Here is a 14,842-nt window from a genome sequence, read left to right as displayed (position 1 = left end):
AGTAATATTAGGGGGAGGAGGGGAAGGAGAGAAACATGGATGTGAGAGAGAAACATTGATCTGTTGCCTCCCGCACACACCCTGGGGATTGAACCTGCAACCTAGGCATGTGCCCTGACCAGGAATCAAACCCGCGACCTTGTGGCGTGTGGGACGATGCTCCCACCAACTGAACTGCCCTGCCAGGGTGGGGTGTTGTTTTAAGTAGGTAATGAGCCAGGCCTCGCTTCCCAGAGGATGTGCGAGCAGAGCCCTGAGGGGTGTGAGTGGGCTGAGCCACCCGTGGCCAGAGTAGTTCAGAAGGAAGGAGGGAGTGCAGAGGCCCTGAGGAGGGTGGGCAAAGTGGTGACACTGTTGGTTTTGCGTGTGGGTGTCCTGGAAGGACAGCCTGCGAGGCATAGGACCTAATGCTTGGATATGCCAATGCTGGCTTTATTTTGCTCCTCCCTCCCTCCCTGCATCGCTTGCTTTTTGAGAACTCTCTTCCAATGACTCTATCACCCCTTGGAGTCCTTACAAACCCAGAAACCTCCGACCTGGCTGCTGTGTCGCCTTCTGATTTTTGCCACGATGATTCACGGCTGTTTCCCTCCCTCCAGGTGTGCAGGACCGAGAGACTGTGCAGCACTCTCAGGAAGAAAGTTAACGAAATTGACACCCAGCTACCGGCGCTGTTCGAAGCCAAAATGCTCGCCATATCAGGTAACTGGAGATAGAGCAGACATTGAAGTAGCCGAAGCAGCCCGATGACCACCACTGTCCATGTGTTGTCCCTGATGGACATTCTGCCTGTGACTTATGTCACACTTACATACTGTAGAGCTTTTCTGGGGAGGGTCACTAAAACCCACGGTCTCCTTATAAAGGGTCGGGTAAGGCGCTGAACTATCCATATGCGCATTTGTGAGGGTGCCCAAGTTTGGGCTTCCACTTCCTGTTCCTCGAAGACTTTAAGACGAGACATGCTGTGTGCCCCGCATCATGCTAGCTGGTGTCTCTGTAGCATTATGTGTCTCTAGGTGCTCAGTGAGGATTATTGGATGCGACGGGCCCCTTCCTATAGGGGGAGGAGCGATAACACGAGACAAGGTGAGGCACCCAGCCTAACAGTCTGGTCATACATTATAGTGTCCCAGAGATTCTCAACAGACCATAATTTCTCCCCCCTCTGGTAGTTATAAAGGGATACATCACTCCATTAATTGGGAGGTTGCAAACAGGAGTTTCTGAGAATAACCTCTTACCCTATCATTTGGAGAGCACTTTTTAAAAAAGATTTTATTTACTCATTTTTAGAGAGGGAAAGGAGGAAGAAAGAGAGAGAGAGAGAGAGAGAGAGAGAGAGAGAGAAAGAGAGAGACATCAATGTGTGGTTGCTGGGGGCCATGGCCTGCAACCCAGGCAAGTGCCCTGACTGGGAATTGAACCTGCGATGCTTTGGTTCACAGGCCGTGCTCAATCCACTGAGCTTCGCCAGCCAGGGCTAGAGAGCACTTTTAAACATTCTGCTGTGTTGTTTATTTTATTTGCAGAACAGCTACATTAGCTTGGTGGGAGAGATACAGATCGGGGATCTCCAGGGACAGAGGGGGAGACTGAGGCCCTGGGCTGGGCCCTCGGGCTGAGGTCACTCAGTTACTAAGAGGTGGCAGGTCAGGGGGCAAGAGTCCAGGGGTGACACGTGGACATGTAACCCAGCTGGGTGCTGACATCCTCAAGTGCACTCTGAGTTTTGTAGGTTGAATGAATGCACAGCTCATCAGCTTCAGAAAGAATCATAAAAACGTACAAAAAGGTATAATAATTACATGTATGGGTTTTAAATGGCGTTTTAAGAAGCAATACAATAATTGGCAGCTTCTGCTGTTCAGGCCATTAAACAAGGGATGCTGGCAGCTAACGAGCTGTTGAGTCCCTGGCGCAGCCGTGCGGATTATTTACAACCAGGAGAACATCGGAACGGGAGCGGGGGGCTTGGCTCTTAACAGCTTCTCGTGCCATTTACTTGGAATTATGGCCTCATTTGCGGAGAGAAAAAAAAAGAAGCGTGAACACAGTCTTGCCTCTGAGTTAGGGCTTTGCCTCCCTCCGTCAATGCATCTTTCCCGGGAATACAGGTGGCTGTGTCTCCATTAAGCCCAAGGGAGGAGATACATCATCCAGGCAGCAGAAATAGCCCTCTCTCACATGTGAATAATCTCTTTTCAGAGCCCCAGGAAACATTCCTAGGTTGGCGTGTTGCATGTGGGGCCTGGGTTTTCTGTGTAGTTCTTCCATCAGCGGGGGGAATTGGGGAGTCCCGGGTTAACTGGACTGGGAGCTCACCTCTTGACCTCCCTGCTTCCGGATTTCTCCTCAGGCCCTTGGTGACGGGCCTTCCAATCAATGGCTAGATCCTCAGGGGCAGGGGCGGGGCCGGGGGCAGGGTGGTCCTCATTCTCCTGCAGCTTCTGCATACAACGTGATTGTTGTTTCCTTTGGAGCTGCGCTCCGCAGCAGGGAGGGACCGCATTAGTACCTACGGAAAGCCTCACTCATTAGATGGAAGCCACAAGGACAAGCCTCCCTGAGGGGAGCCTTTTCTCCGTCTTGGGCTATCTTGTGCATGCCGAAGGCCATGCCCTTGGCATTCTTAGAAGCCCCAGTGAATGTGGAAGATCTTAAAGGATGCCCTTGAGACCATACAGGGCCTTTTGTCTGTCTGTCTGTCTGTCTGTCTGAAAGTTTCTACAATTCATCATCCTCCATGCCTCCATCCCAGATTCAGTCAATGGAATGGGGCCTTTTCTTAATTTGAGAATCATTGGCTATCTGCAGAGACTAAGAAATAGCTTTATTTTCAAACTCAGCAAGTCCTAGCTTCTTCTTACTGAAGAGTGTTCTTTGTTCCCCTCTGTTCCCTGGCAGTTTATCACAGGCAGTGACCAGCAGCCAGTGGGCACATCTGTGTTCTGCCTGGAATCCCCTTGGCTATGTGATGAACTTCACCAAGAACTCTTTTCTCAATGACCTCAGTTGGCTATGTTTCCAGACTTTCTGTCACTGCGTTACTTGGGTCCCCTCCCGTCCAGCTGTCAGTGGTATTTTTCTTGCTTCCCTTCCAGCCTTCACGGAGGCTGTTCCGCTTCTACCTGGTCCCAGTGCCAATGCCTCGGATCTCAGGGGTTTGCTCCAGCAGTGCTTTGCTCTCGGACACCAGAATCCGTTCACGTTGCTGACTGCTGCATAGCAGACCGGCCTAGTCACTCAGGGTGTAGTCACTTAAAACACCGCTAGTCATTTATTTTGTCCATGAATGTGCAGCCGGCCAGGGACAGCTCGGGTGGCCTGACTGGGGCTGGCGAATCCACTGCCAAGGTCACGTGCACCTGTGGCTGGCAGGTTGGCCAGTCTGTTGGTTCTCATCCCTGCGAGCCTCACTGTTCCAGCTCGGCTTCCTTATCGCACGGCCGCTAAGTTCTAAGAGTGTCCGAGACCCAGGAACCGGAACTTTCTTATCTCTGATAAGCAGAAACAGGCGGGTGTCTCTGTTGACGTGGGATCGGCTCCCCCCAAAGTTGCCTTGAAACAGCAAATGTTTGTAAATCACACAGTTCCTGAGGGCGTGGGGTCCAGAAGCAGCGTCGGGGGTGGCTCCAGCTCCGGGTCTCATGAGGTCATGGTCATGATGTGGGGCGGGGCTGCGGTCATCTTCCAAGATCCCTCCCCTGGCCCTGCCATCGGGCCACTCATGGCATGGCAGCTGATGTCCCCAGACCAAGTGACCTGAGAGGGAAAGCAAGCAGGACAGAAGCCACTGTGCCTTGTTAGGACTCAGTTTCCAAAATGAGTGGGAGGAGATCTGGCCAGGAGGTGACCCCTTGGCCTGCTGTCACTTACTGTGGAAGGTTCTGGCTCATGAACTTGTAGGAAAAGGACTGTGGTTGCATCTACCTCCCTTATGACAAGGTGGCTTTGGCCCCACGTGACTGTGCAGCTTCCTGCCCACTGAAGTAGAATGGACTACTCTTTGATGGTAAGGATTCCTTTGTCCATCTGGTTTTCGGGACTGAGGTCAAAAGCAGAGTCCTGCTGAGGCCTCCCCCCAGGCCACTGGTAACCTTAGCCCTGGAGGTCTGTCCACTGTCATGGCTGGTTCCACCCAGTAAGGTGAGCCAAGGAGGAGAAGCGTGTCTCCCCGAGGCCCGCAGCAGTTCTGATCCAACTGCCCATTTCACCATAGATTTTCTGGGTCAAGGTCGAGAGGCCTCTTTCTTTCCATGGAAGGCTGCCCCAGGCCCACCTTGTTGGACTGGCTGCCTGGAAATGAAGTGAGAGCAAAGGTCTCACAAGGCGCTGTGTGGCAGGGAACTGAGCCTGGACAAGGGCCCCTTCCCCTTCGCTGCCTTCACTGAGAGCTCTACCCCCGCTGCAGGCCTTGACTGTGTTGGTGCCTCACTAAGCTGTTGGCCTCCAGGGGGCAGAGCAAGGGGATGGGCTCAGAACCTTCTAGAGTGTGTGTGGTGGGTGTACGGCTGACATGGGTTCCGTGGCTAAGGTGTCAACATGGGAAGCACGGGCCCAGCTCTGGAGCTGTCCTAGGTCCTGCCCAACCACGGATGGCCTCCTGCCACAAGCACTTGTGTCTGAGCTCAGTCACAGCTGTGGCCTCCTCACCCCTCCTCCCGTTCCCAGGACCTTTCCTGCCAAGAAACAGAGCACATTTATGGGGTGATAACCCACGTTTATGACTCAGCAACAAGCGTTCTTCCTGCCTGCCCCTGGCCTCCTGCCTTGGATCCTGTCTCAGACTCTGGGCCAGCAGTGCTGCTGAGACACAGTGCTGGGCTGGCCCCCAGGCCCTGCTGGGGGCGGGAGGGAGGGGTCTTCCCGCGCCTGTGCTCCGCAGCCTGGCAGGTAGCGTGGCGCTGGTCTGGCGCTCCGGCCCTTTCTGCTCCCCTAGGGTCAGGGACCGGTGCCTGGTCTCTGAGATCGCCGATCCCGACCAGGTGCCTGCATTTCTGGCTCCTGCCCGACGCTGCCCGGGTCATCTGCGGTCAGTGCTCCGGCCCATCTGTGGAGTCACCCTGCTGTGCTTTTCTTGGGCTTCGCCTAATGCCTGGCACTCGGGAGACAGTCAATAAGGGTAATTTTTTTTTTAAAGGAGCCTCAAATGCAGACAATTGTAATTGAACAACAATAAAATAATTAAAAACAATAAAAAGGAGCCTCATTTATTGATGGCTGATCTCCAGAACTTGTTATTTGCACGCTCCCTTTGGGTGTCCCCTTGGTTTGGGTGTCCCCTCAGGTGGTATATCTTCTGTCCCACCTGCCTTCTCTGATCTGTGTTCAGAAAATAACCAGCCAGATTACCAGCCAGTTCAGGTAATCACTTATTCTTTTTTATTCTTCAGTTACAATTGACGTTCAATATTGTATTAGTTTCAGGTGTATGGCACAGTCATTAGGCATTTATATAATTTATGTAGTGGTCCTCCCAAAGTCTAGCACCCGCCTGGCCCCATACTTAGTCATGACAATGTTATTGAGTGCATTTCCTGTGCTGTCTGTTCCATCCCTGTGACTATTTTGTAGCTGCCAATTTGTACTTCTTAATACTCTCGCCTTTTCCACCCAGCCTCCAAGCCTCCTCCCATCTGGCAACCATGTTTGTTCTCTGCTTTCAGGAGTCTGTTTCTGTGTTGTTTGTTAATTTATTTTGTTCTTTAGATTCCACATGTAAGTGAAATCATCTGGTATTTGCCTTTCTCTGTCTGACTTATTCACTTAGCATAATACCCGTTAGGTGTATCCGTATGTTGTAAATCGTAAGATTTCATTCTTTCCATGGCCAGGTAATACTCCACTGCATACATGCACCACATGCTCTTTATCACATTATGTGTCAGTGAGCACCTGGGTCGCTTCCCTATTTTGGCTGTTGGAAATAACGCTGCGATGAACGTGGGGTTGCATGTATCTTTTCAGATTAGTGTTTTGGGTTTCTGTAGATAACTACCCAGAAGTAGAGTTGCTGGGTCATAGGCAGTTCCATTTTTAATTTTTGAAGTAATTCCATAGTGTTTTCCACAGTGGCTGCACCAGCCTGCATTCCCACCAATAGTGCACTAGGGTTCCCTTTTCTCCACAGCCTCGCCAGCACTTGTTGTTTGCTGATTTACTGATGATGGCCATTCTAAGAGGTGTAAGGTGATATCTCCTGTTTTTTAATTTGCAGTTCTCTGATGATTAGTGATGTTGAACATCTTTACTTATGTCTTATTAGTTATCTGTATGCCTTTTTGGCAGGACTGCCTATTCAGGTCTTCTGCTTATTTTTTAATTGGGTTTTTTTTTGGTGTTAAGTTGTATGGGTTCTTTATAAAGTTTGGATATTAACCCCTTATCAGATGTATCACTGGCAACTATCTTGTTCCATCCAGTAGGTTGTCTTTTCACTTTGTTTGTTTAATCCTTTGTTCTTAAACAGCTTTGTCAAGATGTCGCTAGCACTCTACGTCAATTTTTTTAAAAAAGGCTCTATCCAATTTGGCTTTCCCTTTATAGAGAATAAAAATTATCTACATCTAAAATGCATTAGTTGCAGACATAAGTGTCTAAGTGGCAGCCTGACATCTCTTTTCTTAGCTTGTAATTTGGGAGAACTAAGAACATTCTAGACCTAAACTAGATTTCATACATGAGCACCGAGCGTTTCCCTCTCTCTAAGAAAGTCCATGATTTAGGTCAATGGCTGGAGGTGATGAGAGGCTCAGTAAAGACTTTTTTCAAAGGCGATGTCTACCCCATGCGGCGATAAATGAAGTCCCACCCAACGAGAAGACGCAGAGGCTGGTACTCAGAGCCCTCGACGGCGGGAGAGTCGGCTGCCGTCACTTGCGTTTGGGCAGAGACTCAGAGGCGGGCAGAGGAGCGAGGAAGCTGTGCAGTGGGCAAGAGGAAGCTTCCAGGCGTGCCGATGGGAGGCTGCTGGCCCGGGGAAGCAGGAAGCAGCTCATTAGAGCATCCAATGAGATTGGATGGGGAACGTGTCTGGCTTTCTCTGCTTGGTCCTAAGTTGGAAGCAGAGACAAAAATGAGGGAAGCTGTCAGTTATTAATCAGCTGTGGCCGTTTTGACCAGTTGTTCCAGAAGCGATGCTGAGCTTCCTGAGTTGTTCCTGGAGACGGCAGCCTGGCTTCCTGGACTGGTTGTCATGGACACGTGCGGTTGGCCCCCCGAGCAGGTCGTTGGAGCAGGTGGTCAGAGCCCTGTTTCTGTCTGAGGTCGGGCCGCTTGTGTTTGTATGTTCAGTCTCCCCAGGCCCCACGTGTTCTCAGGCTGTTAGAAGCAGTCCCAGTTCGTGTGCGCTCCCGTGTTTCCCCGAGTTATTTCCCCGTATCTTCTCTGGGAAACGGGTGATGGTCTAACGTGCTCGATGTGCAAAACCAGCCGTGGGGCTCTGCCCATGGAAACTGCTGGCCCCTGTCAGGAAATCATGGTGGCTGGAAGCAGAAAATAAAACAGACAGAAAACGGTAAATTCCAGTTCTAAGGCGGCTCCATGGAGCGGTGGGTGTGGAGACAGGGGCGGGCGGTGGCTGGTGTTCATCTGTTGCTTTGGTTCCGCTCACCCAGCTCCCAGCAGGCCCCCGGACATAGCTTCGTCTCTGGACGAGGAGGGTGTCGTCTTGCTTAGTCATGTGGCCTTGAGCTTGGTGTGCCTCTGAAGGTCTGGTGTCATGCCAGAAAAAGAAGCGGGTCTCTAGCATTGTTTGTGGGGTTTGATGGTTTTCAGTACTGGCTTCATTTTTTTTTCCCCGGTAAAGAAATATAGCTCAGATTTGGGTAGGTACAAGTAGATAATTTTAGGAGGACCGTTGCAAATGGGAATGTCATTTGGCCCAGGCAAGAACCTGAGTGTGGCGTCCCCCTGGGGGAAGGCACAGTGAGCCCTGGGGACTGACGGGGGAAATGGCCCACCTGAGCATGGGATTCACCCCCCGCCCCCTTGTTCTCCCGTGAGCCGTGGTCATGTGGCCAGGTCACTTATTGAGCCGCATTTGGTGCAATGAGCACCTAACTCGAGTTTGGGAGAACGAAGTTCGAGTTCAGTGACCTTGAGAGGGATCTCCAGAACTTTGTGACCTTGGGCTGGTCACTTTCTGGGTCTCAGTTTCCTCAACTGGAAACCAAGGACAACCCTGAGAAGACCCTCTTCCTGGCTTGTTGTGAAGACTAGGTGAGATTGTCTCCTATGAGGAGAGCCTGTACTCCATAAAGTCAGGCTGCCAAGTAATGGCCTCCCTGAGTGACCTTAGCTGCCGTGAAGAGAGTGTGTGTGTGTGTGTGTGTGTGTGTGTGTAAATATTTAAACTCAGAGGCCGAGGATAAAGTTAGAAGCAACAGGGTGGGTAAAAGCAGCTTTGACTTAAGCATATGCCTAGACGTTTTTAATTGTGTTATTTATAGCATAAAATATTTTGACAGGTGCTTTAAAAAAGCCGAGTGCACGCCCAGGCGCCCTCCCCTTGCTGTGAGTCGGTCGGCACCTGTGTAGCGCGGTGGCAGAGGCGGGCTGTCTGTCTCCATAGCAATCCTCCCCTGGCACTTAGGAAAGGGCCCATTAGATCGACAGAGATTGGGGTCACCGGGTCACTGATGGGACTCTCTTCAGGGATCGGCGTTTATACTCTTCTGAATTTTCATCATGGAGCGCTTGGCCAGGTTCAGCCATCAGCGAGATTTACCTCCTGGGCTCAAAACTGAGGCCAAACTGCATGTGAAATATTAACTGAGGGCAGTGTAGCGTTTTGTCAGACTTGCGCTTTGATATGAAGTGTCTTTCTGGGAATTCAGCTCATTTTGCATGTATAACACTTCCGCGTCTGTCACCATGCATTTTCCCAAGCCATATTCCGTAGGCTCCGGGAGGGGACCCAGGATTTAATTAACGACCTCTCACGTATGATTAAGGGCCTGGGCTCCAGGGCTTGTGACGCGCCGCCCGCGGGTCTGAGACCGTCTCCAGCAAACCTTCCGCACGGGCCCTCGCTGTCTCTGGTCTCCTCCAGCTTGTTTTGCCGGGCCTCTTCTGTCTGAGCCATTCTCAGGAGGAGGTGGTGCGCTTTGCCTGGTTTCTGGGGGTGGGGGGGCACAGTGGACTCCCACCCCGCTGTTTGTTAAATCTCCCGCTTGGAAATGGGGTCTGACAGAAAGGCTGAGGCTTCCTGAGCCCTGGCTGAGAAGAGGCGTTGGAAGGCAGGGCAGGATGCGCCTGCCCTGCGGTGCGGAGGCAGTCACCCCTGCAGGGAGGGGTGGGGGTGGGTCCTCCATAAGCCCCTCCCCACATAGCAGGGTGGGTAGCTCTATAGGGGCTCCCCCACAACAGCCCTGACTTGGTCGTTGTTCAGGATAGAAATCACAGATCCGGGAAATGTTTTCATCCCATTTCTATTATAACGCAAAGCTTGTGGATGTCCCATCCACCCTCCTTGCCAGGACTTTGTTTTTCCTCCGCAGGCCCAAACCCACCAGCATGGCCATGGAGGCCCTCTGGTATTAGGACCCACCCACTCCCCTGTTGCTGTGGGCTCTGCCGCAGCCTCGTGCTTCCTCCTCCCTGGAGGACAAGGCTCTTCGCCCTCCAACCAGGTCACCCCGGGTCCCTGCTGGAAACCTTGCATTCCTCCCTCAGGGCACCCACTTCCACATTTCCTCCTGGAGCAGCCTCTCTTCTCTGAGCTCTGCTGGTGCGCAGGCGCCAATTTACTGCAACAACCTCCTGCCCTTTGTTTAGTGGTGACCTCCGGGGAAGCAGGGCTTCGCCTCGCTCTTTTCTGTATTTTTCCATGACTCAATAGACAGTAAATAGAGTCTCAAAAGATACTTATGTCAACGTGGCATTGGACCCTGGGGTTGTCAGGGACAGAAGTGATACGTGCTGGGTGTCCAGAGTGCCTTTGAAGTGGGAAGACATTTGTGACCTCTCCCGTACTTATATCAGATCGAAATGTGCCTATTAAATAAGAATAATGAAGAAGTAAACAGCTCGGTTTAGGACTTAAGAGGAGTTATGTTTGCGTTGGAAGCTTGCCCTGCACTTTATTACTTCGTAAGCTCCAGCAAGACACTCGGTTCCCTAGATGTCAGTCTTCTTGGCTGCAGAGACAGCAAATGGACTTCAGGGACCATAAAACACACCGCTGTTACTTCCCGTACCGCTGAGGAAAAAGTCACTTTTGGTTAAACAATGATGCAGTGCTCGCTGCAGCGTGGACTTTTTAGTTTATGCTTCCTGAAACAGTTCTTTTAGATGCATCTGGGCTGTGCAAAAAGGCATGTATCTCTCTTCAGAAAGGAAAAGATAAAGGAAACCGACGGGTCGAAGTGTCCCTAAAAAGCCTTCCTATTCAGAGCCCGAGTTCTGAAACCTGTTTCCACTCCGAATAGCTGAGGCTCCTGTTTTGCCTCGTGGCCACCTTGGTGTCAGCGAAGCTGTTGGTGACGCCCGTCGTGTTCTCCCTCCAGGAGCGAACTGCTGTTTTCCGTGGGCTTCTCTGCCAAGGCCCTAACACTGGCCTTCAGGTTTTAAATGCTTGTGTTTTCCCGCTCTTATATAAGTCCTGGTCCGCAGAAGGTTCTCAGCAGCCCCTGGGACTGAGGTGGCCCTTAAATGGGGCGTACGGTCAGCCAGGCCACCAAGAACAACAGTCACGCAGGAGCACATTCGTCCGGACCGCCCCCTGGCTAACAGTGGCTGTGAGACACACCCCCAGATGAGAGATGTGCACGGGTTTAGGATAGATGCTGCAAGGCGTCCCCTGCCTGCCAGGGTCGCGGCGAGGCTTAAAGGAGAAGAGGTTTGCAGCTCTCCCCGTGACGATGGCTGTAACAGGCTCCCCTGGAGCACTCATTAGTGCGATGTACTTATTAACGTGTGCTGTAATTTTCCTATTCAAGTGTTTCCCAATATACGGTGTGGGGCGAAAGCAGGTTTACAGCTGTGAGTCCACACAACGGTTCATTCTTGTGCTATTGTTTATCAATCATTGTATCATGTTCCACACAGACCATCGTGAACCCACCTTTGCTCAGCCGGTGTTTCCCTCTTTTACAGCGATGTGATTGAGTCCCAGTGCGATGCACAGGTCTGGGGTGTCTAGTTCTGTGAACTCCAACACCGGGGGCATCAGCAGCCCCATCACGGCACTTCCATCACCCCAGGAACATCACCTGTGCTCCTTCCCAGTCCTCACATGACCATCCCCCCCACCGCCCTCACCCCGCTTCCCCAGACAGCTCTGTTCTGGTGGCTCCTCCCATGGATTGGTTTTGCCTGTTCGGAGTGCTCAGTGAGAAAAAGGTACCAACTTGTATCAGCAGAGTCATGTGGGGTGCGTCTTTTGTGTCTTTTTTTAGATGGTTCCAGGTCACATCGTGTGTGACGAGTTGGTACCTTTTCCATATATATATATACACACACACACACACACACACACACACACACACATACATACATGCATATATATATATGGGTATTTTGGGTATTTTCTCCCAGTCTGAGGCTGGCTTATTCATTTTCTTTATAGTATTTTTTTGCATGGGTAGAGGTTTTTAAATTTTAATGAAGTCCATTTACGAATGTTTCTCTTTTATAGTTAGTGTTTTTTGTGTCCTATCCAAAATTTTTGCCTACTCCCAAGTCGGAGAGAGATTCTGCTGTATTTCCTTCCAGAAGCTTCACAGTCTTTGCTTCTGCAGCAGGTCCACGATCTCCCTCTAACTCGCCCTCGAGTGTGGTTTGTTCAAGGCGTGGAGCAAGGTGGACGAGCTCCCTGTTCAGGGAGCGGGCGCTCCAGCGCCATCTGTTGAAAATACTCCCTTTTCCCCACGGACTTGCTCTGGTGCTTGGGGTGAAAATCAGCCGGCTCTGTGAGTGCGGTCTGCTTCCGGCTGTCTGTTCTGTGGCATCGACTCGGTCGTCCGTCTGTCTCTGTGCCGGTGCCATTCTGTGTTGACATGCTGCAGCTCCGGTGTTAGTTCAAGTTCATGTGGTGTACGTCCTCTTGCTTCGTCCTACCTTGCAAGAATTGTTTCGGTCTAACTAGGTGGTTGCATTTTCTTTTACTTGTAGGATGAGCTTGTCAGTTTCTACAGAAGACCCACATGAGATTTTGATTAGAATTGTATTGAATCAATAGATCCATTGGAGGAAAATGGAAATCTGAACAATAGTCCGTTTTCCAATGTATGCATGTATATCTTTCTGACTACTTGTTTTCTTTAATTTCTCTTGAGTTTTAAAAATGGGTTTCTGTGTAGACATTTTACACGTCTGTTTACATTTTATCTATAGCTATTTTGACTTTTAAAATATTTCAGGTATATGAAAAAATTCATTTTCCAATTGTTTGCTGCTGATGCTTAGAAATCCAATTGATTTTTGCATGTTGACTTTATATCCTGTGACTTTGCTAAATTCAGTGTGCCATATATTTTGCTCAGTGCCTTACAGAAGGTCATGTTTATTCTTGCCACCACTTAGGTGGCAGGTGCAATCATTTTTTTATAAGAAGTTTGCCTGGAAATTAGATAGGATACATTCTTTGCTCAGGGTCATTCGGTGTGCCATTCGGAGTAACAGGGGGACTAGGATGTGACTTTGGGTCTTGCCTGACTGCACAGACCAGCCCTTTTCCATCTGACAATAGTATTTTACCTCTTTGACATTCGAATATTTGAATGTCCTGATACAACGGGGCTTCCCAGGGGTTCGCTGGGACGTGAATTGGCCAATGGAACCATCAACACAGGCCTAACAAGAATAAGGTGGTAAAGAGGCTGGTGGTGTTTCCAGCTCAAGGAGGATGGTTAGAGCCTCCCCAGCTTCCCCCGCAGCAGACTGCCCTTGCAAATTCACCCCCTTTACGCCCCGATGATGCACATTAGCTGTTGCCGAACCTCCCGTGCGTGGGGATGCCGTAAACTTGTTTTCCCTCCCTCTCTCTGCGATGCGCTGCAGGCAGCCATTTCGGGACCGCTAAGGAGCTCACAGAGGAGATCAGATCGTTGACCTCTGAGAAGGAAGGGCTGGAGGGACTCCTGCACACGCTGTCGGTGCTGAGCTCCAGGAACGCCCGGAAGCTGGGGAGCGTTCGCGAAGATTACAGCCGGCTGCGCAGAGACCTGGACCACGGGAAAACGGCCCACGGTAAGACGTCACAGGTGTTGCCCGGTGACGTAGGTACGAGATTTATCCTGTGGCTTGCCCCCCAGGTCCCTCTGGGCTTCACGTGGACGTCATGTGCAGGGCGGCCTGAGCCCACCACACTTCTCCTGGACGATTTTTTCTTTCTTTTTTTTGTCAGGAGCCTTGGCAAATGGAGTAGCATTTCTTGGCAGCTTTTGTTTCTCATCACACATGACGTCCTTTGTCCTTTTTTTCTGCCTTCTTCCCCCTCCTCTCACTGGATTTGCTAATGGCCTTGTGATTATTTGGAGCAATCTCTCCCTTGGCACAGGCCTTGAGAATTTGCTCAGTTTGACAGTCATCTTCCTTTTGTCTCTTGGCTCTGTTTTCTGGCTCAAAACAGTAAAAGCAGGCTGATGCTGAGAGCACCGAGAAAAGACCGCGAAGGGCCTCTTTTTCCGCGGGAGCTTCTCCGGGAGCTCCTTTCCCCGGAGGGATGATGCAGGAGGCGCCAGAGTGGCCTTAGCCGAAGCGGCTGCCTGTCGGGAGGGGGGTTCCTGTCCTCCTGTCCCTCGCCCGCTGCCCTTGTTAAGAGAGACTGAGGGCACCTTGAGGTTTCCTCCCTGAGGGACAGTGTCAGAAGACGCCAGTTCAGTCCAAATTAAGGGGAAAACTTACTTCGTAAAAAAAAAGCGAAGTTATGGTGATTCAGTTTCTAATGTGCAGAATGAAATCATATGATGCACATCCAGGTTTAAAATATATCAGATGCTGGAACCTGTTTCTTTACCAGCGAAATGAGGAGAATAATACCCGTCATATAGTTTGATAAAGTGGTATAGATGAAATGAAGTAAGTTATTGGGGGGGTGCGTGTGCCCTTGCATTTCCCCAGGGAACTCCGGGTTTCTGGAGCACATCGTGGCCCCTGCGTGAATGTTGTTTACCAGGAAGATGAAAGGCACACGTACTAAAAGTGACTGTATTTACAAAGCACGCTGATTGCGTCAGAAGTAAGAAAAGACTGGGGATATTAGGTAGCTAGCTTTGACATCAGCTAGTTGAAATTAGATGTGACATTTTACTAGGAATAAAGTTAGTCTGAAAGGCTTGCTACATTTTATAGAGATTTCTTTGTGGAGTTAGGGGCTTCAGTGTTACCTCGTCTTTTTAGCTGGGGACACTCTTACATGGGCTCAGTTCAGAGCTGCTTTTTTTTTCCCTCGCTTTTCTCCCAACCTCGTTTTTGCCAAATACGTCGTAACGAGAGACTGTACATTTGAGCCTTGGTAAGACCGAGGAACAGCAGCGCAGCCCCTCCCAAAATCTAACAGCGTGGTTTTAAGTTACGCTAGAAATGAACATTGTGTGTTTTAAATACGTTTTTGCTCCCGACTCGTAAAAACTGGATAAACAATGAAACCTATGACATTTCGCATATTCTCACCACACCAGTTCTGGCACAAAGCGAGGAATCTACCATATCTAAGAATAAAGAAGATGTGGACAAATGTAGACAAATGTAGTACAGCAACATTTTCATTCGGGCGGTTGAGCTCTTGAAAGCCATTAATATCTCTTTTCTTTCAAAGGAGAGCCGCACGGTATTGTTTGAATCTCATCATTGTCACTTCACCAAGTATTTGGAGGACGATGAATAAAACATAAAT

The 14,842-nt window shown here is 50.3% G+C and overlaps 1 protein-coding gene across 5 annotated transcripts in view; it reads left to right on the top strand.

Moving 5' to 3' along the window:
• DISC1 (DISC1 scaffold protein) overlaps positions 1 to 14,842 on the top strand; it is a 262,910-nt gene that overhangs the window by 105,915 nt on the left and 142,153 nt on the right. For 4 of the 5 annotated variants that reach the window (XM_045817203.1, XM_045817186.1, XM_045817193.1 and 1 more), the window contains 2 exons: positions 600 to 702; positions 13,006 to 13,194. In XM_045817203.1, the coding sequence (XP_045673159.1) occupies positions 600 to 702; positions 13,006 to 13,194 (292 nt within the window). Of the gene's footprint in view, positions 1 to 599; positions 703 to 13,005; positions 13,195 to 14,842 lie in introns of those variants that run through there. The other variant, XM_045817218.1, reaches the window with a different exon arrangement.

The sequence above is a fragment of the Phyllostomus hastatus genome, unplaced genomic scaffold (assembly GCF_019186645.2).
Source record: "Phyllostomus hastatus isolate PE091 unplaced genomic scaffold, TTU_PhHast_1.1 phas_contig_148, whole genome shotgun sequence".
Lineage (NCBI taxonomy): Eukaryota > Metazoa > Chordata > Mammalia > Chiroptera > Phyllostomidae > Phyllostomus > Phyllostomus hastatus.
Note: the sequence above shows the minus strand (reverse complement) of the source record. Positions and strands in the feature narration are given on the sequence as shown.